This window comes from Haliotis asinina, chromosome 7 (genome assembly GCF_037392515.1).
Source record: "Haliotis asinina isolate JCU_RB_2024 chromosome 7, JCU_Hal_asi_v2, whole genome shotgun sequence".
In the NCBI taxonomy this organism is placed as follows: Eukaryota; Metazoa; Mollusca; class Gastropoda; order Lepetellida; family Haliotidae; genus Haliotis; species Haliotis asinina.
This window is the reverse complement of record NC_090286.1, coordinates 18,520,275-18,544,405: the sequence shown is the minus strand read 5'-3', so window position 1 is coordinate 18,544,405 and position 24,131 is coordinate 18,520,275. Positions and strand designations below refer to the sequence as shown.

At 41.8% G+C, this 24,131-nt stretch overlaps 1 protein-coding gene across 1 annotated transcript in view; it reads left to right on the top strand.

Moving 5' to 3' along the window:
• LOC137290530 (ubiquitin carboxyl-terminal hydrolase 24-like) overlaps positions 1–24,131 on the top strand; it is a 177,129-nt gene that overhangs the window by 54,865 nt on the left and 98,133 nt on the right. The window contains exons 18-27 of the mRNA XM_067821545.1: positions 12,365–12,476; positions 12,804–12,880; positions 13,575–13,715; positions 13,995–14,048; positions 14,965–15,077; positions 16,336–16,513; positions 18,589–18,687; positions 19,147–19,302; positions 20,109–20,153; positions 23,357–23,442. Coding sequence (XP_067677646.1) covers positions 12,365–12,476; positions 12,804–12,880; positions 13,575–13,715; positions 13,995–14,048; positions 14,965–15,077; positions 16,336–16,513; positions 18,589–18,687; positions 19,147–19,302; positions 20,109–20,153; positions 23,357–23,442 — 1,061 coding nt within the window. The remainder of the gene's footprint in view (positions 1–12,364; positions 12,477–12,803; positions 12,881–13,574; positions 13,716–13,994; positions 14,049–14,964; positions 15,078–16,335; positions 16,514–18,588; positions 18,688–19,146; positions 19,303–20,108; positions 20,154–23,356; positions 23,443–24,131) is intronic.

The window sequence follows — 24,131 nt, the reverse complement described above, 5'->3', positions numbered from 1 at the left end:
TTTCACTTGTCTATCGCAAGCATGTTGTTGCACGTGTGAGTGGAGCAGTCCATTACGTGGTAAGGGGTGTTTTTTCCTTTATCCTTATTATCACATTTGTATTTGGATTTATAACAGTAGTTGTGCATGTGTGGTTTGCAAAGGTCTCAAGTCCGGGAAGGACCCTCACCCTTTTTGTCCGGACTGTGCTAAGGTTACCTGCACCCTTCAACAGCGCTGTGCAGCTTGTTCGGGGTTATCAAGTGCTGAGTTTAAGACGTTTTTGGCGGTGGTCAGGAAGAGGAAGACTCAGAGCCTTAGAAAGATGTCACGCGTCCTCCTCGAGATCCAGACTATCTGTTCCCTGTACACCAGAGGTGCAAGCAGCGCTGAGGCAGACTCTGACGACGTTACCGATGCCGATGTCGATTCCGATTACAAGCCGGCGCCTGTGGGCGCATCTCAAGTGACAAATACACCAGGATTGGAGAGATGGGCATCAGGATTGGATATACGGGTGTATAGAGGGGCGTCGAGGGGCGCCACTACTATTACCAGTGGAAGAGTAAGAGCAGGGTGACCGGTTGTCAGGAGATCAAGGTCTAGGAGTCCCTGGAGCAGTTCGTCCAGCATATGTTGACGCTGCCATTCATTGTCCACATCACTGGAGTGGCGGTGCAGATCTCTCCACTGTAGAAGAAGAAGTCGTCGTTCCCAGTCCGGGTCAGCATCACCTCCTCTTGCCAGACATTCTATGCACATGGAGCAGGCACCAGAGCGCAAGTTGGGCATTTCCTGGAATTCGGACGAAGAGCAATACTTCTCCCCCGACTATGAGGAGGACCCCGCTCATGTGGAGGAGGAATCATACCTGCCACTTTCTGCAGTGTATGAGTGCATTGCTGACAGGCTCCTGGATTGCCCTTCCCCGTTGTCAGGGGTAGACAGTGCCAAGGCTATCAGGGTGGACCCTGAACTGATGATCCCACCACATCCCATGGTAGCTGACGCCATATCCACCCTGAATGATGACTTTGCTAAACTGTCGTTGAATGCTACGATCAGAGCGCTTAAGCCGAAGAAGCAGGATTACAAGGTGCATAGTCTCAACTTTGCGGACTCCAGGGCAGTGGTGGACGAAGCCATTATAACACTGTCTTCGACCACCACATATAAGATACAGGACTCCAGATTACAGGCCACTGACACAGAGCTGTAGCGCATCCTAAAACCAGTCTTAGCGTTAGCATCAGCTACATCAGCGGCGACTGTTTATTTGTCAGAGCCTAACGAGTCCTGATTGGAACATTAGTCGTTGCTTTTCCTATGGCAAGGCAAAGTGCTGCATGACTTATTAGGGCATGTCCGTACAACTTTAGCGATGACGACGGTGGTATGCAGGATGGGGTTCTTGGACGCTTGTTCATGGCAAGAAGAATTCAAGCGCCGTATCATAAGGACTTCTTTCTCCTCAGAGGTCCTCTTTGGGAATGCGATTCCAGAAGTTTACACGGATCAGAGTTAACCAACACTGAGGTGTCATTGTCAGTGTTTGCAGCCCTATCGTCTGCCTTTGTGATAGAGCAGGAACACGCAGCAGAGGAAAGAGACGCTACATCCCGAGGAGAGAATCCGTTATCCACCTTTACAAGAGGTCGCGGCCAGAGCAACCTTGCAGCCGAACGCCGTCAGACACAACCAGGGACGCCCCTGCCATCCCCGGCAGAGGGAAGGGGAAGCACCCCTATTCAAGACATTGAGGGTGTCACCTGTCACGACTGGGACCTCCTGCCCCCAGCCATGCCAGTGTTCCCTACAACAGTAGGCAGAAGAGTGGGCATCTTTTGGAGGTCCATCCTCGAAGGTCCCTACGTTTCCCTAAGGAAGGGCTACAAACTACTGGTCATATAGCCCCCACTGTTGACATCTCAACCGTCGACGTGGGTATATCCAGAAGCGCAGTGTCAATTGTTGGCAGACGACATCAAAGTGTTATTAGGGAAGAGTTCCATTGAGGAAGTGCTGGATCCACACCTCTCACCAGGGTTCTACTCTCCCGTCTTCCTCATTCCCAAGAAGGGGACATTACCAGTGGCAAGTCCTGCCATTTGGCATTCCACGTCCCTGTGGCTATTTACCAGAATCACGATGCCTATCAGACGATTTATCCATCTCAGGCACATAGAGTTCGACCCATACATAGACGAACCTCAGTTGCTACGCAGACAGCTATACTTTGCCATCTGTCTCCTGGAGCAGTTAGGGTGGATAATCAACTGGGAGAAGTCGCAGTTATTTCCCACACTGGAATTGGTGTTTATCAGGGGATTGTTCCAGACACAATTCAACCGTGTTCGGATCCCTCTCGACAGGTGGGAGATTTCCCGGTTTGTAGTGAGGGGACTGTCGGAGCTGTTACGTCTGAGGGAGTGGCAGTGTCTGTTGTGCCTACTGACGTCAGCACAGGACTTAACATGCAGAGGGCGCCTCGTGTTATGACTGTTACAGAGATTCCTCCTCCCGTACATACAGGCAGATGATGTTACGACGCATTTCTTGCTTCTGGTACATCTGCACCAATAACTGCGTTAGTGGACGATCGAGTCGAACGTCTGCTGCGGGGTTTGCTTCACCAAGTTTGTGCAGGACCACGAATGATTCGTTGACGCGTCACTCCATTGTTGGGGTGTGCACCTAAATGATCACACTACCTCAGGGCTCTCGTCAGTAAGATCGGGCCTATAGGGCGGACGGACACGTGAGTTGCGGTGCAACTACCAGTGATCTGAAAGACTGTAGCCCCTCCATATCTTCCCACAAGTAATGGCTGACAAATACTGTAGAGGACCGCCAAAAGCATCCAGCCATAATGTCAGGCATTGTGCAGTTCCTGTGCAGGGTCATAGTCGAGGCTTGGGAATGAGGCAGTTGTTATTCCCCATTTATAAAATAAACGAAAAGTCAAAAAAATTATGTCTGAGCATTTAATGCACCCAAACTGAAACAAAGCGGTAAAACCAATGAAAAATCCCTACACACTTCACATTCACCGATAATGTGAATGCTAAGACTTCTGTATAAAATGTCTTCCCGATAATGGAAGCTATTCTTAATTCTAATTTAACTGTAACCCCCAGGCTGGTACTCTATACGGACGTCTTTGTCCCGCAACAGTCATCTAAACAACTGCCAGCCTTCAACTCATAAACGCTGTCGCCAGCTATACCCACGAAATGCACGGGATAATTTCAACCCTTGTGCATGTACGCACAGCGACGGGTGCATTCGGGCGCGTTAACCACGCTACAAACGAAAACATCAGTTTCCTTCTGTTCATACCCCTCTCCTTGACAGACTCCTGTCAATACAACACAAGCATTCAATCAATTTCAATACAATGCTAGTATCTCTAACATCTGCAAAAACAGAAATTGAATACTTTTCAAAATTACAAGCTGAAATCAATATTATCCACTAATCCTCCTATATCCTGTAATGTTTATAACAAGTCATATAATCTCAGACAGTTCATATAGTTCATATAGCATTCCACAGTCAAAGTTCAAGACTCACAGTTCACAGTTCAGTGTCAATCTTGATGTCACATAATCCAAAGTCCCAGAATCCGGATAATCTATTGTTACAATCCACAGCATCCAGCGTCTTCACAGAATCCAGTATCACATAATCCAAAGTCCCAGAATCCGGATAATCTATTGTTACAATCCACAGCATCCAGCGTCTTCACAGAATCCAGTATCACATAATCCGATGTTAGAGAATCCACAGAATCCATGTTGCAAAATCCAAGTTGCTGTATCCGATGTATCTGAAGTCACAAATCTGTATCACAATTCTCAGATGACCACTCCAGTGGACAAATCTTGTTTGCTGGTCTGGTAATCACTGATTGTCCGATTCGTACATCCACCACACGAACATGTCCGTCTCGTCCTGGATATGTCTTCACAATCCTGCCAAGGGGCCACTGTCCTCGTGGAGTGTCCGGAGAAATCACAAGAACAATATCGTTGGCACACAGGTCTCTGCTTTGAGTTCTCCATTTCCGCCTTGGATTCAGACTTGGGAGCCATTCCTTCATCCACCGCTTCCAAAAGTGTCTCATCAGTTCCTGAATACGTCTCCAGCGCCTTCTTGGATGGTAATCTGTAGTGTCGACGGATTCTGGAGCAAATGCTCCTCCGATCTGGCCGTGCAGGAAGTGATTCGGTGTCAGAGGAATCACATCTTGGGGATGAGTCGACTGATAGGTGAGAGGACGCGAGTTGATCAGCGATTCAGCTCCAGTAAATGCAGTTTCCAGCTCCTCGTCTGTGACATCACCATTCCCTAGGATAGCGAAGATGGCACGTTTAGCCGACTTAATCATCGTCTCGAATACCCCTCCAAAGTGAGGCGAGTATGGAGGGTTGAAGTGCCATTTTACTCCTCGGTTAGCCATGGAACGTTGAACAGCATTCTGATCCAGCTTGTGAAAAAGTTCTTTGAGTTCTTTAACGGCACCAACGAAGTTGGTTCCATTGTCCGATATTACCTCATGTGGTAGACCTCGCCGATTTACCATTCTGTAGAAAGCATTTAGAAATGCACTTGTATCCAAGTTGTATGCCATTTCCAGGTGAACGGCTCGTGTAGTTAAACATGTGAATAGACACAAATAACGTTTTTGACGTGCCTTTCCTCTGCATTGCACTGTGATAAATGGGCCAGCGTAATCCACTCCTGTCTGGCTGAATGCACGGAGTGACTTTTGGAGTCTCATTTTCGGTAATGGCGCCATCAGTGGACAAACAGGTTTTGCTTTGGCCCTATGACATCTAGCACATTCTTTCTCCCATTCTCGTATAGCTTCTCGTCCTGAGATAATCCAGTATGAACCCGACACTGCGGCCAATGTTTGATTCGTGCCCAGAACATGTTTACCGTCTTCGTGATACTGTTTAATGATAAGCTTTGTCACCCAACTTTTGCGAGGCAGAATTATGGGAAATCTTGCTCCAAGAGGCAAACATTCCGCGTCTCTTAGGCGCCCACTCATTCTCATGACTCCATTTTCATCTAGTTGTGGCTGGAGTGTAAGGAGTTTAGAACTGGAAGGCAGCGCCTTTCCTGATTGCAAAGCAGCATATTCTACTGAAAATGACTCCTCCTGTGCATTGGCAATGATTCTGTGTTCAGACTCTTCTATTTCCTCTGCTGTAAGTTCACCTTTTATTCTGTATTCACCCGAAGTGGAACAGTTATATAAGAATCTGTATACCCACGCATTGATACGTGTGAGTTTTCTCCAGCTGGAGAATTTTGACGGTTCAAGTCTGAACATCTCAATGTCAGGTTTCTGTACCACAACTAGAGCAACATGCTTCTTGTTAGTTTTTGCTTCCTTGTCATCCTTTAACATGTCAAGCGACAATGCTTTGTTTGATGGCCATTCAGATTCTGGTCCAAGCAGAAACATAGGTCCATACCACCATAATTGGTTGTTTATCAGACAAGAAACCATCACACCTCTTGAAAGAAGATCTGCAGGATTTTCTGCCGATGGTATGTGTCGCCACTGATTTGGATTTGTGATGCTGTGTATTTCACCAATTCTGTTGGCAACAAAGGGTTTGAAAGTACGACTGTTGTTTTTAATCCAGCACAAGACATTCATGCTGTCTGACCAGAAAGTAACTGTTTCAATCTCTACCTGAAGGATCTTGACTACTTCACAGGTAAGTCTGAGACCAAGTATAGCTGCCATCAGTTCAAGGCATGGTATACTACAAGCTTTCAACAGAGCGACACGGCATTTTGCAGCAACTGTCCTGCTAGATTTTTTCCCGTCCAGGTAAGTATAAACGGAATATACAACAGTTCCGTATGCATCCTGTGATGCATCAACAAAGGTGTGAATTGATACTGAACAAACCTCAGCGTCTAGACGCAAACATCTTGGCACCTGAACACATTGTATTTCTTGCAATTGTACTAACCATTTGTCTATTTTCTGTTGCAGGTGTTGGGGGAATTCATCATCCCAGTCATGTCCTGTTAACCACATTTCCTGTAACAGAATCTTGGCAGTGATGATGAATGGTCCTATGAATCCTAGCGGATCAAAAAGTCTTGCCAATTGCCTAAGAAACCCTCTCTTGGTTGTTTCTTTTTGAATAAACGTTCCTGCTTTAAATGTGAAAATGTCTTTTTCAGCAATCCACACGAGCCCAAGAGCTTTTACAGATGGCAAATGGCCCTTTGAAAGATCAATCTCGGAAGCTCTGTCTTCTTCGGGGATGTTATCTAGTACTTTCAGTGAATTGGACAACCATTTTCGAGCATGCATTGAAGCACTAGACCATAACTGAGTTAACTCTTTGTACAGTTCTATGCCTTCATCGACATTCTCTACTGAGTCCATGCTGTCATCCATGTAGGTGGATTTCATGACCATTTCAGCGGCCAGAAGGAGATCTGCCGCATGTCTCTCAGCATGTTCTTGAGTTACATACTGAGCCAGGAATGGAGAAGAGGTGTTTCCAAATACAACACGACTGAACTCGTACACCTCAGGAGGAGAATCTGTATTCATAGATCTCCAGAGAAATCTGTGGTATGGTCTATCCTGTGGTGAGATTTTGATCTGCAAGAACATCTCTGCAATATCACAAATAAGGGCTACTGGTTTTCTCCTGAACCGTATCAGCACATCAAAGAGTTCACAATGAAGCTTCGGACCTGGACTGATTACATCATTTAGTGATGTGTATTGAAACTTTGCTGAAGCATCAAACACTATGCGGACTTTTGTTGTGGCTTTATCTGGGCGCAAGATTGGGAAATGAGGAAGATACCACACACCTTCTCTTGAATCCCGACGTTCTACTTTACGGACATAGCCTTTCTCAACATATTGCGAGATTATTTTGTCATAGGCTAATGCTATGTTTTGGTCCTTGGATAATTTCTTTTCAGTGCTAAGCAACCTACGGAATGCCATATCATAGTCATCTGGCAATGATGGAGTACCCTTCCAGGGGACACCAATCTGGTATCGGCCATTCTCATAAAGTAAGGTATCGTGTGCTTTGTGAAGAGCTTGCTCTTCATCTGGTGTAAGGGGTTTGAGAGGATTCTTAATCTCTTCAATTTCCCAAAATGATTTCACAAGGGAGCATAAGTCACTGTCTTTGCTGTATGCATGATATGTATATACACAGTGTGTTTGGGAGATAGCTTGACTGCAGAGCTTGCCTATGCATGTCCATCCAAGGGGCGTTCTCCTTGCAATAGGATCACCTATTTCCCCACACACATCTTCACATGACTGATGCAGATGCACCTTGTCAATTCCTATCAGGAGATCAATTATTGGACGTCGCCCAACGTTAGGAAAGCTTATGTTTTCTAGGTGACCCCATTTGTGTCTGTACTTCTGCCAGTCAATCACCTGAAGGTCGCCTGTAACCCTAGTCATAGTCAATGCAGACATTTCCTCATTCACTGTACCATCCACACTTTCAATCCCAAATGTGACAGGTCTCGTCTCAAATGTTTCTTTCTTACCATTCAAAACACTCGCAGATATCTTCTCTATTGAACCCTGCATCCCTAATTCGGAAGCCACATCAGCATTGATATAGGACCTCGTACTTGCATCATCCAACAATGCGTTAACACGAATCCTTTTATTCCCGTTCTTCAGTATTACTGGGACTGTCCTAAGTGCTATGAGAGGTTGGTCATTATCCAATGGTACGGTTGCATGCACTCTTTCAGAAAACACCTGATCATGACCTTTTGTTACAGAACTTACCTGAGCATATTCCCTATTCGCAACTGAACCATGTCTCAAGTCCAGATTGCATTCTGAATAATCTGTTTTGAGTGTGTCATCATGTAAAAGCCTGTTATGGGTTTTCACACACCCATTGATCCCACACCGATATGTGTGTCTACATTGTGCACCACGATGATTGCCACGAAGACAACGGAAACATAATTTCAGTTTCTTTGCAGTGTTCCATCTGTCGGAAACAGTCATGTTTTTGAACACGTTACATTTCCATAACACATGTTGTTCACTACAAACCTTGCATACAACATCCCTGTATGACTTTCTACTCTGTCCTATCTCACCAACAAACGAGCACGATTCTTTTCTTTTGCTCCTATCACAAACACCATGCATTGTTTCTGCAGCTATTGTTTGGTATTCAGCTTCCTGAAGTACCCATTCTCTCAATGTCTCGACTGTCTCTTGTCTATCTCTATCATGAAGCCACCTCTGGTACTGAGCTACCATAGATTCTGTCAGTTTCTTTTGTAGTGTGGCATACAATAACCCATTACCTAGCTCTTCTACTCTATCTGCTTCTCTCAAATTAACGACAGCAATGTCTAAAACATCGGCAAATTTTTTAACATCTCTGACCGAGCCTGGGCGAATAGGCTTCAAATTTGTCACTTCTTCTAACTGTAACTCTACTTGACGCCTTTTACCACCATAGTTCCTATCTAGACGTTCTAACGCAGTATCATAGGCCACAGCACTATGTCCCAAGCCTTGAATTGCTTTCAAAGCGTCCCCAGCCAGATATTGCCTCAGCTGCAATAGCTTGTATTCAGCAGTCGCTGGTGCCTGGTCTATGCATGTCAGAAAAGCAGCTTTCCAACCTTCGTAAGATTTTACATCGCCAGAAAATATTGGGATAGAAACTCGTTTGAGTTGTTTCCATAAATCAGTTCCTATTGCATGACTGTGCGACTCAGTTTCATAACAAGGCGTGTTTTCCTTTGGTTTGTTTTGAACAAAATGTTTTTTGGTGGCTTTGTTGTGAACGCTTGGTTCACTTTGAGCAGATAGTTGTCCAGATTTAAACAATCCAGGAAGTCCCCTACTTGACGTAGATGTTGCATCAGTACTATTATCTAAGTGAGCTTGTGCCTGTTCAATCACAGCATTAGTTTCATCTTCAAGATGACTAAGTTCTTGTTCTGTTTTACTAACATTTTCGCCCTGCTGATTCTTTGCATAAGCCAAAGTGAGTTTTGTCATAACATTGATTGCTTTCACCTGACATTCGTTCACTTTATTTATGCCATCTCTAATGTCTGTACGAGATGGTTGATTAGGCGATTCTAGTTGACAGTACAACTTGTTTTTAGCTTTGGTGAATGTTGCATTGGCTTTTAGTTGTTTCAGTTTCAAAATGTTCTCAAGTTCTGACTGAGACCCGTTTGGTTCTTGGGGATTTAATTTGCCATTCTTTATAGAACCTTTCTCCTGAATGTCAGACATGACTAATTATTGACTTACCGTTTAGTTAACTGACTTACCGCTTGAAACCACGCTCTGCTACCATATGGGAATGAGGCAGTTGTTATTCCCCATTTATAAAATAAACGAAAAGTCAAAAAAATTATGTCTGAGCATTTAATGCACCCAAACTGAAACAAAGCGGTAAAACCAATGAAAAATCCCTACACACTTCACATTCACCGATAATGTGAATGCTAAGACTTCTGTATAAAATGTCTTCCCGATAATGGAAGCTATTCTTAATTCTAATTTAACTGTAACCCCCAGGCTGGTACTCTATACGGACGTCTTTGTTCCGCAACAGTCATCTAACCAACTGCCAGCCTTCAACTCATAAACGCTGTCGCCAGCTATACCCACGAAATGCACGGGATAATTTCAACCCTTGTGCATGTACGCACAGTGACGGGTGCATTCGGGCGCGTTAACCCACGCTACAAACGAAAACATCAGTTTCCTTCTGTTCAAGGCTAATGCTCGAATCTTGTGCAGGTTGTTAGATGACAGGTGTGGCAGATACTGTGCGTCGTAAGCCGCCAGGATGGTCTGCCTTAACCATAAGGCTACTGTGTTCCTGGTGACTTCCCCTCTAGTCGTCATGGACAAAAGGCAGGAACAACCTCTTCCTGGTTCCCGACGAGGAGAGTACTTCTTGATATATACTCTGAGGGCCCAAATTGGACACAGTAATTGCTCTTCTCGATCCTCTGGTCCGATAATGGCAGTAAGTGGCGGATGGTGAATAACTTGTCTGGTTGACCTGGCAACTGGTTCTTTGCCAGGAAATCCCAGAGGAGGCCCAAGTGAACAGCCCCATGTCTAGTCTGTTCAAACCGGACCCTGGTCACATCTGGCGCATGAATTTCGCAAATTCTCACTGTTGTAGCTAGTGCCAACAGAAACACCGTCTTCCTTGTTAGGACCTCTCAAGTGCTGTAGCACAATGTTCAGGTCCCAGACCGATTGCCGGAACTTAACCTTTTCTATGCTGACGGTCCTCTACAACCATCCTGTCTGTTGTATCCATATGCTATAGACCTATGGTAAGGTAAGTAAAAAATTGGTTAAAATCTAAATATTTTAGATATTTAAATACTTACCTTACCATAGGGCAGTTAGTCCCTCCCAACACTGGATGCTCCTCCCCACTACAGACTCTTCAGACCTAGAAGTAAAAGTGAAGTTCTCTTGGAGTCTGTGCGTGGGGAGATCCAGATACTTTCATATCATGACATTCGTCGATTGCGAGGTAGCCATTCAAGATTGAATAGCAATTCAACTCTGTCAGAACTCCTACTAAGTGAAGCTTGAGGTAATATGCTATAGGCTTAGGGTAAGGTAAGTATTTAAATATCTAAAATATTTAGATTTTAACAAATTTGCTGCTTTTGACTGTACATTTATTTTCCAATTCATCGGTACGATTTTGCAGCAGACACTATAGTTTCATTGCCAAATAGTTAAAGATAGGAGAAAAAGTTAAAGGAAGTGGTCAGGCATTGGTCATGTAGGTCAAGCATTGACCAAGAGGCAGACGGATTGTTGGCCGAATGATGTACTCCAGTTGTGTGTGTGTCCATATGTGAACACAATAACCAGCCTTATATATACACAGTCACTGATTTCTGAATATCTGAGCACTTTGCTACCACATCACCACCAACTTTCTCGCAGGCTCCTGGAAGCAAACACAACTAGTCAAGGGAGGCAACTCTAGAGCACTACCTTAAAGGTGTGCTGCTAAAATACTAATAGCACTGAACATTTATGATCCGATTTGTGACCCATAATAACGATCAATCAAAACTTAAAACATTGTGACCCAATAATTATGATCACTTAATCAATAATACAATTTACAGAAAATACGCTCTCGTAATCTGATAAGCGATGAACAGTAGACATGTGGAAGGCAGGATATAGAGAATGGACAGATGGGAGGTAGTCTGTCCCATACTCAACCTCAAGGGTTTGAATCGCATGATAGAAGTTCCATCATTCAAGATGGAGACACTTCACTCAGTATTCCGCGGTTCAGCCTGGCAATTTTCTGACATTAATTGACCTCATGAATGCATATCTTGATTTACCAATACATCCTTCCTTCAAGGGTTACGTTCAGTTCTATTACAACAATATTTGTTATCATTTTTGGGTGCTTCCCTGTTCCAAGGACATGCACCTAACTCAAGTTTGTGCCAGTACAAATAGCAAGGTTGCATCAAGGTGCCATCCTTACATGCACAACTGAGTGCTGTGATCACTCATTCATCCTGTGAATCTAGACTCTATGCATGTGGCGTTAGACATTTTAGTATGGCTTGGATGATCTGGATTTGTTTGGGATACTGCACGAGGGTCTGGTCTCCCACTCGCCCGAGCATGTCATCAGACTATGGGAGATGATATCTTCATTGCTGTCATAATCCCAGGACCCAACATGGACATTGCCTCTTGGTCAGATGCCGGCAACCATAGAATTGGTGTGATGAACGCGGTGAGGATGTGCCCTTAATCAGAGTTTCTGGAGAAGGCACTGTTAGTCCATGAGTGATTGTCTCCTCACCTTCAAGGGAAGACCGATGTCACGATTCTTTCCAGGGTGACCCCCTTGGTTCTCCGGTGCTGGTCACTCAGTTCACAGAGATGCCAACCTCTACGATTTTACCGTAAAGTCTATTTGGTTCAAAAGCAGACCAATGAATTGCAGTCTAACTCTTTTAAGGAACAGTGATTTGGGATAGAGAAGTAGCTGGCTGTTTTAAGGAACAGTGATTTGGGATAGAGATGTAGCTGGCTGTTTTAAGGAACAGTGATTTGGGATAGAGATGTAACTGGCTGTCCATGCATCATGCCTGTGTGGTAAGAAGATTCTCTTCAAAGAATTGAAAAAACAGCAACCAGTTTTGTTACTTGATAATAGTGTTAGAACATGCACCAAAACATCACGTATAATTGTAACAAAGAACTTGATCATCCACATATTTTATCCTTACTCCTGTATTCCAACTTGTAACCAAATTGCCTCTCAATCAAGTCATTATCTGTGCTTGGTTGTAGACATGCTATGAGTGGTTCAGCAAGGGGATAACAGATCTGGAGGCAGAAACACAAAACCAACTTTTCCAGAAAGAGATCCTACGTCTTGATCCAGCAAAACTAAGTGAAAAGGGTAAGAGTTTTCTAATGTGTGCACCACAATGAAATTTTTCATGTCTATAGGATACGCATTGCAATGTGTCAGAATAAGAATAAATTTAGGTATACTTATTCTGCCACAAGAAGACTCATACTTGTCTTTCTTTTCCCCTGCTGGGACACCAAGCCGAATTCTGATTAGATGGTAATCAGGGGGCGAGGACAGATAACTCTTATTTTGTAACCAAGGGTAAAAACCCCCGATATTTGGATCCATTATGATCTGATTTTGGAGGAGATAGCATTTTCATGTATTTTGTCAGAAAAGGAACCTTGAATGTCAAATTCATCTATGTTTCAGGATTTACATGTTTCAAGAATTTCTTTGAGAGTGTCAATCTATATGAGCACAAGTTGAAGCGATCGGGTAATGCACTGGTGAGATTTACCATTTAATGCAGATTTACAAAATGTTCAAAGTTTTAGTAGACTTCCATCAGTGGATCTGAAACAATGTTCTGTTTTGGGCATGTAGTTTGCATTCTTACATTATTTTGACCTTTGCAATTTGACACTGTGTTTACTTGCTGTCACAGTACATTTCAATTCATTGAAACTTCTGCTTCAAAACCTCTGGAAAAGCTCAAGTGAAACTGAACATGCTTGTCCTATCCAGTGATGAAAATATTTGGTTACATGTTTTCTTAAAGTAGTAGTAGTATTGCAACAAAACATGCCTATGACTTAATATTACAATGAAATAATTGCTTATCTGAAAAGTGAGAACAGTAGATGTAACCTTTGAGTATTAATGATTAAAACAGAAATAGTGGACAGGGAAAATGCAGAAGTTTGCAATTGTATGTTTTCATCAGGTGATTTTGTTACATAAAAAGTAACCAAGATGACAGTGTTTTATTTATCTGAAATTTTAAAAATTTCTATGGTATACAAAAGTCATTCCCTGAATGGTCAGAGTAAGAATCTTTGAGTAGTTTTCTTCACATTTCTGTTGCATGTTTCTGATGGAAAGGTTTGGGCATTTGAAAAATATATGCTTGCTTCTATTGACCTGAAACATCTTACCACTTTCACAGAGATTGGAACTGACCATGCACTTTGTTTCTTTCAGGTTGTAGAGAAGTGTGAGCTGCTAGGGTTGGACTATCTGTGGGAGATTTGCCTCAATATTCCTGATGAAACTATTGCTTCTCAAGCCATCAGCCTGCTCCTCAACATGGCATATGCAAACCTCAATCCACGTTTTAAAAAGGTATACTTTTCACTGGCATAAACTATTGTTTTGGTGATTATATTGTGTTCAGTAGCATGCCATTATGTGGCAGGGGATTAATTTTGATAACTTGGGTTTGTGCATTTGGTTTCTGTGGAATCTCAACTTGACCTTGAAAAGAAATGGAATAAACATTTCCAAAGCAAGTCACAGTGTGCTTTCCTCACCAATATTTTCAGTCAGAATGAATGAATGGAAAGGATGATTATACAGACACTTAATTGATTTGCATAACATCTGTTTGTCCTCTCTTTGCAGGACCCGGTTTCTATCCACAAGAAGTTTATTTCTGAGTGTTACAACAGACTAGAGGTATACGCTACATCTATATATATACTAGTTTTACAGTAAATCATAGTATGTGAAAGAATGTGCACAAACTGTTTGGTCACATCTATTTGGCGTGCATTTTGTCCAAGGGTGATAATCCAGCATGTTGGTCCAGTATATGGTCATCAGTATAGTAGCTGGATTAGGGATTGACACTTTTTTTAGGTGTCTATTGAATCATTTGCAATTTAAATGAATCCACATAATGGTTACGTACAAACATTTACAGATGAGGTTTTCCAGTCATACCTCAATGAGCCAAAAAGAATTCATGAATAATCCTTAATTGTACAATGAAGGAAATATGATATCTGCAATGGTATGTATCAGATGATTGTTTAATGTATGACACATAACTTTACACATCCATGAAATCAGTATCCAGTGAACAGAGGGTAACATCAAAAACAATGAATGTTGTTTCATTCCTTCACAGCCATGGGTATTGAAAGGTGGTTTGAGTTATCTTACATTCATTGGGGATTGAATCCAATAACACATATCCAGTTCAGCCTGTCATAATAGAATTTCAGTGAGCACCAAACCAAATGTAATTCTTCATGATTGAATGTTACTTCCTGGTCAGGCGACTGATGTTGGCTAATGGCGAACACTTCGTCATACACTGACTGGCTATGAAGCTACACTCTTCAAGAGGATGTAGCTTGTTGTTGGTAAATAGGCATGTGAAACACAGACATTTTGAATAACATGTCGTTTTTGCACAATACCTTTCTTAAGTGTTTGAATCGCAACATCAGATGTTTTGATGTTCAAGGTGTTCCACTCAATGAACTGATCTGCAAAGTTGCCCAAACCTTCAGGGTTAGAGCTATAAACTGCAGTATGTGTTCATGTAGTTCATGTTGTATAGTGTTGCACCTACTGTGTGTTTCAGATGGCAATGATTGGTATTGGTGGGAATGTTGTTGCCCAGACAGTGTCAAATGCAACCAAGTTGCTAACTGCAGCAATTGTACCAGAGGTTGCTAATGTGCCACTTCCCTCCAAGTGAGTTTTACTTCTGTGTTACAGAATGACTGCCAAGACTGAGTTACAACAACTTCCTAGCAACAGCCATTACTTGACGGTCATTATGTGACAATCATCACTTGACAAACAATCTTTACATGACAGTCCTTATGTGACAATCATTACTTGACAAACAGTGTTTACATGACAGTCATTATGTGATGGTTATTACTTGATGATCTATTCGATGTCTATATCAGTCCATTACTTGACAGTCTGTTTGACAGTATCAGTCATTACTTTACAGTCTGTTTAACAGTCTATATCAGTCATTACTTGACAATCTATTTGACAGTCTATATCAGTCATTACTTGACAGTCTGTTTGACAGTCTACTTCAGTCATTACTTGACAGTCTTTTCGTGATAGTCATTACTTGTCAGTCTATTTGACTGTCTTTATCATTCATTACTTAACAGTCTATTTGATAGCCTATATCAGTTCTTTACTTGATGGTCTGTATGACACAATGGTCGTTATGTGACAGTCTTTACATGACAGTCATGACTTGACAGTCTATACTTGACAGTTTATACATGACAGTCTATACATGACAGTCTTTACAGGACAGGCTTTACATGACAGTCTTTGCTTAAAAGTCATGACTTGACAGTGTAGGCTTGACAGTCTATACATGACAGTCTTTACATGACAGTCTTTACAGGACTGTCTATACATGACAGTCTATACATGACAGTCTATACATGACAGTCTTTACAGGACAGGCTTTACATGACAGTCTATACAGGACAGTCTTTACAGGACAGTCTATACATGACAGTCTTTACAGGACAGGCTTTACATGACAGTCTATACATGACAGTCTTTACAGGACAGGCTTTGCTTAAAAGTCATGACTTGACAATGTAGGCTTGACAGTCTTTATATGACAGTCTATTCTTGATACTTCTACATCTTTGATGATAAGTTTACATAGATTTGATAAAAATGGATTGTGCTAATTGCTTTTATTGGTGGACATTCATATATTTGCAAATCCTGGAGACTCTGGTGTACATGTGAGACAATAAAAGTTAAGATACTGGTGCTATATGTGTCTTAATCTGTTTCTGATAAAACCCTCTACTTGATTATATTTCTTTTAAATTAACTAAATTGGCTATTCTGTCAATTATTAACTGAAATGGACCAAAAAACCAAAATAACTATTTCAGAAGCCAGAATTTGAGTCAAGGTAGGCTTATTTAAATGGCTTGTGTTTGTATTTGTCCTTCAGGTCTGTGAAGCTGCTGGCTATTGAGAGACTACTGTGGATAGCTGAAGCTTATGTGCTGTCTGTGGAAGAACTTCACTGTGCCCCTCGCAGTATTCTACCACATGGAGCATCCTTCCATGGTTACCAGATGAACCTCTATATAACTTGTGATGCCCTCAAACAGGAGTTCACTACAGTAGTAAGTACACACTTCCATAACATTGCCATGTTAGAATTCATTATCCCGACCACTGACATGTTTTTCACTTGTTCTTGACAACACTGGTAGTGTTGTTCTGGATGTCTGTAAATACTTTCTTCCAAGAAATTCTTGTATAAGATAGGGCAAGATGGTATGAAATGTTGCTGTCAGTATTATTGAAAATATGACTTTGTGTATGCAGCTTTTTCTTGATTTGGATATGTTCACTTTCTAGAGTAGTTACATCCTTAAGATTAACCTAGGAACCGTAGGCTCATGAAGATATGGGTTAGAATGGGCAATATTTTTATTGCAAGAGGTGATAATTCTCCCTTTAAGCAACGTCCAACTTCTCGCTTCTGTTCTGGTTCCCGACTGACGCTGTGACTTGATACGTGTAAAGACAGAACCCTGCTTACGGGTTGCAGTGCTCACTTCCATTGAAAAAATTAATCATTTACAACAAACAAATCGTTAACTGATACATGTTTTGTAGAAAAACATTATTTGGTTAACACTTCCAAGGGCAGTACGAATTGACACGATAGACGATAATGGGGAAAACACCATGAAAAATCGGTATATTGTCACAGCATTTCCAGTGACAAAACAAGAGACAGTGCAAGTCTCGGGTGTTATAGCATCTTCGAAATTATGAAAATTCTGTTTATTTGTTATCAACCCTTATGTTATTTTCAACGGTAATACATTAACTGTTGTCACATTGAAATTTTGAATGGTATAAAATTGGAGATACACTGCCAACCAACAAGTATCTCCTGGAAGGTCTTTATCAACAATTATTACACGTCCCTGACAGCTGAAGAAATTCCTTGTAGAATGTACCGTTTAGTTTTGAGCAGCGACTTCTTTGTGTAATCCCAAATATAAGTGTAAATTGGCACGGCTCCCATGGTTGAAAGCTATGATTACACAATACCATTTAGAAAGTGGTCAAATGTAACATACGTCATATTTAGAATTACACAAAGAAGTCATGGTGGCTGAGCGGGCTAGGCAGCTGACTTTGTGTGCTGGCGATTAGGTGCAGTGTGGTGTGGGTTTAAATCCTGGATGGGACTCGACTAAAAAAGTACTAGAATTGTACTTTACTAAGAAGTGTTATCTAAAATATGACTTGTTACATTTGACCACTTTCTGTATGGCGTTGTGTAATCACAGTTCCTCACTCATCTGAATCCAGTTTGGTTATAAATTCTGATACTATATATTTATGCATGCTTATGTTTAAGTGCCATCGCCCCAGATGCTTTGCAACTTGATTGGACGGGCAGGGTATTTTGGGCATTCCCACATCTACCCCTGATTCCCAAGGTCCTCTGGCAGTTTGCCACTCAACCAGCTTCACTGCTTGTGCTTCTTGCACCTCTTTGGTTGGCTCAAACCAAACCAATGGTGTGTGTTTTGGTTCTTGGCCTTTCATGAGAAAGACAATAACAAGATTCTCTTAAAAATCATGCTCTTCCCCCGCGTCAGTTGTATGCGATAAGTGTTTGAAATGGATGAAATTTTTCATATCACATTGGAAGCATTGCTGTTTAACGGGATGAGGTGATCAGGCTTGCTGACTTGGTTGCCAGAAGTTATCATCTATCAGTTAACATCTATCATGCATCGATTGATGCTCATGTTCTGAAAAACGTGTGACGATAAACAACAAACTAATATTGACCATCTGTCTGATATTCCAAACTTTTCTTTTGTTCAATTTTCTTTTGTAATACATCAAGAACTTTCTAAAAATATTAATGAAAACATAGTCAAGAGTGGATGTCAGCATGCTTGAAACTAGTACAATAAGGTTTAGGAAAGTTGTGTTAGTTATTTCATCAGTCAAGGTTTTCGTAAGATAATTCAAATGTAACCAGCAGATGAGTATCCTCAGATATTTTAAGTGGTAGTGAGCAGGAAGACCTCATTTCAATGAATTATTTATTCCTGTAAATAATGGCTAAGATCCTTCTGTTGAATTTATCTGCAAACCATTTGCTACAGAAAGACAAAGCAACTGTTTAGTGATGCTAACATATTTCTGTGCCTTCTGTTCTCAGTGTCACAGTAATGAGAGCCTTGGATCAGTCAGAATCAAGGTTGCAGAATCACTCCTACAACAAGTTGATCATATCCAAATTGTAGCCAATGACAAACCAGTGAGTATACTTGTTAATGTACCCAACTTTTATGAGGAGCCTGTGTCTGACACCCCCATGAAGATCAGTAGCCTGTGTCTGACACCCCCATGAAGATCAGTAGCCTGTGTCTGACACCCCCATGAAGATCAGTAGCCTGTGTCTGATACGTTCATATGTATCTGTTGCCTGTGTCTCATTACCTTTGTGCAGGTCAGTAACCTGTATCTGATAACTCAGTTTAGGTCAGTATCCTGTATCTGCCACCTCCATGTAGATCAGTAGCCTGTATGTGACTTCTTTATGAAGAATGGTAGCCTGTACCTGATACCTTCATGTTGACCAGTATCCTGTTTCTGATACCTCCTTGTAGATCAGTATCCTGTTTCTGATACCTCCATTTGGATCAGTAGCCTGTATCTGCCACCCGCAACTAGAACTGTCAAATGAACGTTTTATGGGACAATGTGTATTTTACAGCTTGGTGTTGCCAAAGACCAGAAGCTCCTTCATCAGCTTGAGTTTGAGGACAATCAGGTACTGCAGGTTCGCTTGTCTCAGTCTGGTGCTGGATCCTCAGCCTCCTCGTCTTCAACCGCAACCTCTGCTTCCTCCAGTGCCACACTCTTGAGGGAGGTAGGTACACTTCTATGGCTATCACCATTTATTTAACCACTGTTTGATTGAAGTTAAACTCAATCTCTTCCAGATACTTAATACCGTTCATAACATATTTGTGCTGACATCTCCCTTAGGAGGCTGACATTTTGAGTTTATGAATAAGAACACGTTATTAGATATCACTGTGTCATATGAAAGACAGGATGAGAGACATCAGCAAGCCCACCATAACTTTTGCTGTATGTCTTCAGCAGCGTCCATAGGTATGTACGTACTTACATCTCATGAAGTGGTGTACCCAATGTTTTCAAATTTGGTGACAGCCTACACTGGAGGCGGGTACAGAACCGCGAGCGCCCACACGATTGCCTCCAGCGAGCGCTCGCATGGGTCCTGAACGGATGCGAACGCTTGCTTAAATCAGACCATTTGTGACCCAACTCATGTTATTCCGGGAAAAGCCAAATAGCTTTTCGTCTTCTTGTAGGAGGTTGCGGAAAGGGGCGAGTGGTGACGAATGACATTGAACATGTATAAGACAAAATGTTATGGATGTCAACTTCTTCTTTATGCTTTCTAAAACGTTTCTTGGCTATTCCTTGCCCATTCGTCAGGTGGATGCTAAAACTAATGCCAGTGATCTGAATGGTTTTTTTCTTTCCATTAAACATGGTCGCCATCTTTGTTCGCTTGGTGAGGCAGCTGTGAGGAGAGTTCATGGCCACTCGTCCGGGCACAGATGTGATTGCCTCTCTCTTGACCTCCAAGAGATTTAGCTTTGAAAAACACATTTCATGCTATGTCCTTGTCTTTTGTTTCAGACCTCTTCAACTCCAACATCCAAACAAACCTTTGACCTTGAACAGGTAATGATAGGATTTAGAGCTAATCATTCACTGCTTACATACAGACATCTTTTCTTTCTAACTAATAATGATGATACAGTGTTAATGTGGATGCTTTGAGATTTTAGTGGCACCCCAGAGATGGTGTGTACACTAGTCATGTCAAGATTCAAGTTGGTCTGGAGGTCATAACTTAGTCCTTAGTGATGTTGTGAAAATCTTAGCAGGAATACTTGAATCCTGACATTTTGTAGTGTCTGCAGGGCTCCAGAAAGGGATGTATCAGCGTGTGTACGGATATAAAATATGCATGATGCGGTTGGAAAAATATCAGAAAACGTAGCAGATACGCACCACAGCAATAGTGTATGGTCATTTACGGACATATTTGTCTGAAAAAGTATTGTTTTATTGTGTAATGACCTGATTACACATGAGGAGCAATGTTGTTATGTATATATGAAACGAAACACGAAATTACTTACACGCCATTAAATTCCATTCAGTACTCTAACTTTTCCCAGTACTCTTATATTGAAATTTACATATTTGTGGCTTTGGACAAGTTTTGCTGTAGAGTGAGTAAGTGTAGTTTTACGCCGCACTCAGCAATATTCCAGCTATAAGGCAGCAATCTGTAAATAATCAAGTCTGGTCCAGACAATCCAGTGATCAACAACATGAGCATCGATCTGCGCAATTGGGAACCGATGACATGTGTCAACCAAGTCAGCGATCCTGACCACCTGATCCCATTAGTCGCCTCTTACGACAATCACGGTCGCCTTTTATGGCAAACATGGGTTGCTGAAGGCCTATTCTTCCCCGGAACCTTCACGGGTCAGTTTTGCTGTAGAAATGTGTATTTGTGTAGAGTGGAAACAAACTGAAACAAAGTTTCCAGCCTTCCTGAATGCAGCAGTCATATATCCATGGGTCTTGGCTTTAACTTTTTAGGAATTTGAGAAGAAGATTGTCATCTGATGTGGGGAAGGATGATCATGGGTCAATCATGGGTTCCCCTGCCTCACCTCATACTACAAAAGATGATCCCCTACAATGTTTATTGTGGCTCCTCCAATGAGTCATATCATTTTTTTGGGACCTCCACCAAGTGATCCTCCCCTCACGCCTTGCCCCTTTTTACTATGGTGATCCATCAGTCTTGTCGATCAGCCATTTCTTTTCTACAATTAGTGACAGAGGAGTTTTTATTACCATGGTCAGAGTCAAAGATGCCCTTCAGAACTTTAAGGAAAATATCCTTCAGAAGGTCAGTGAAGGAGTCCACTACTCTAAACAATGACTCAAGAACCTTTTCACCCCAATCAATTCACCCACAGGCGGAAGACTTTGCACCTCCTTTGCCCACAGTTGGATCCTACTACCACTTTGATGCAAAGGTATTGGCTGCCCCTATTGGCTCCCTACCTGTGAACTCAAGTCCTCCACACTGATAGTATCCCAGGCACAGATGTTAGTGCTTTGGACGATCTTTGGTACACGATTTCAGATTACAACAAAAGAAAAGAATCATCAGGAGGATTGTTCAATCAATCAATCAATCCCATCATGTGAACAACTTCAGAGTTTGAAGCACTCCTTCTAGCTGTATACAATTGGTCCTACTAGTACTGTCTGCGCCCAGCCAACCTCACGATTCAATTGCATGACACAGAGGTCATGTAGTATAGCATTTGTGTGAGGATCAATGCTCTTTCTTCACATCAGTGTTACAGTTGGAAACAGTTTTTTAGCCCAAAATATCATCATAGAAACCCAGTCTCTTCCAGACTGCCCCTCATCAACTGAGTTGTGACTCCATCACAAGATCTCCACCAAGAAGATTCTTCTGCATTCGGTCGCACCTTTCTTGCCACCTTGAAGTATGTTGACTGATCTGCCACACATATCAAAACTCAACCATCTGGCTTTACTCACTCTGATCTACATCAGAGGTCACTTCTGGCATTAAATCTTCATGTTGGTACATTTACAGAGCTTCTCAGACGATCATGTCAGCACACCACTTACTAACACCATTTAATAAATGTATCAACTTCAAGGATAACTTTTAAGGTGCAGGGTATAACATCTCTGAATGCTGTTTTGGCATAGACGCTTTCCGAGTATCTGAAACGTTTGCATGATTCAAGGATACCCAGGCTGAGACTCCTCACCCTAAAATAGTTTTCCTGGTATTGTTGGCTATTGCTGCTTGTGTCTTGGAACTCCACACGCTGGATGTAAAGTAAACCATGTACAGTTTGTGAGGAAGAAACACAGCTCAGACTTGTCAGAAGCCAGTTGCCAAGACACCCAGAAAAAACTACTTACTATTCCACATTGTCATTTGATGCTTCACAGGACCACCGCAGCAGGTTGTTCAGTGCCTATTCATCCTTCCCTGTACAGTCTCTATTGTGGAAGTGTCTCAAACCACCATCACTTTATTGAGGAGATCTGCCATCCTTCAGGCTTGGGAAAGTTATGTGAAGTCTGGGAAAAGTCTCTTTGTCAATCATCTCATCATAGTTGTGTCCCATTAGAAAAGGATAACCTTTGTCCTACCATAAAAGTGACATAGGAAGAAATAAAAGCTAAAAATGTATATTGTGTAATTGTAGTACACATTTTATCTCACACAATAGATTAATGCTCAACCAAACCTGCTACACAGATTTTTAAAGAATACAGCTCCAAGATAGGACATGATCATGCTTGGAAGGTCGCATGTTCTGCATGATATTCCAGTGATGAGAGCAGTTATATGTTCAGGCAAACCATTCTGAGAGACTGGAAACTTTGTTTCAGGTTGTCTCCACTCAACTGTCTAAAAATAGAAGAGATAATGCATAATATAAATGGGATAAATTTATAAATCATAGCTGTGTGGGAGGAAGCATACAATACTCCAAACATTTCATCAGCAAAACTTATCAAGAGCCTATTGATAATATTACTTGTCAAATGGTATAAATGTTGGTCAGGAGTGCTTAATACAGCAAATCTTTTGCATCTTGAGCAAGTTTTGGAATCTGTGGTGGCTGAGCAAGTTAGATCATTGACTCTGTGTGCTGGCAATAAGGGCTCTGAGAGTATGGGTTCAAAATCCTAATATATTTACTGGAATCTGTATGTCAGTGAGAAAGTGTAATCCCAGATATAACTCCTGTTACACATGCAATAATCTTTCAATGTTGCCTGAAACCTGACTGTTGCAGGAGAAGATGCTTCCTGGTTATGTGATGGCCCTTGGAGGTCAGGTGTTTGAGATGCTGTACCAGTTGACAGAACTTGATGAAGCAAAGTGAGTCAGTCACCTTGATGTCCAATCCACAAACACAACACTATCTGACAGCATGTTTCCTCTGATTCATTGCATTTTATAATTGTAAAAAGAGTGATTCAGGCTCTTCTGTTTTAAATGTATGAAGTGGTGCCTTGTACATTATAATTCGTGAAGCACTAAATCAATCATTATCCCATGCAACAGTGAAGTTGTCGGGGACATAGAAATGAGGTTCGTATGTCTCTATATAGTCAGTGCCTCGTCTGTCCGTCCGTAATCATTTTGTTTCTGGAGCATAACTCAGAAACCTTTCAATATTTTTAGACCAAACTTGATAGATATAATGATCTCACCCTATAGTTGTGCCTTTTGTGCCATGTTTTTCCATGGAACATTTTGGTGTTAGTCTAATGGTGGGGTGGGCTTCGTTTCCGGAGCAGAACTCAGAAACCATTCAATATTTTTCTGTTAAACCTGGTAGATATATCAGTCAGAACCTTTAGTGGTGCCTTTTGGTATTTACAGGTTTTTGTGATTTTTATTAGTTTCTCGGTTTCCATGGAAATGTTTTGGACATAGTCTCAAAAGTGTGAGGTGTGTTTCGTTTCCGGAGCAGAACTCAAAACCGTTCTTTATTATGCTGCAAAACTTGGTAGATATATCAATCAGAACCTGAAATGGCGTCCTTTCTGACTTAGTTTCAAAAT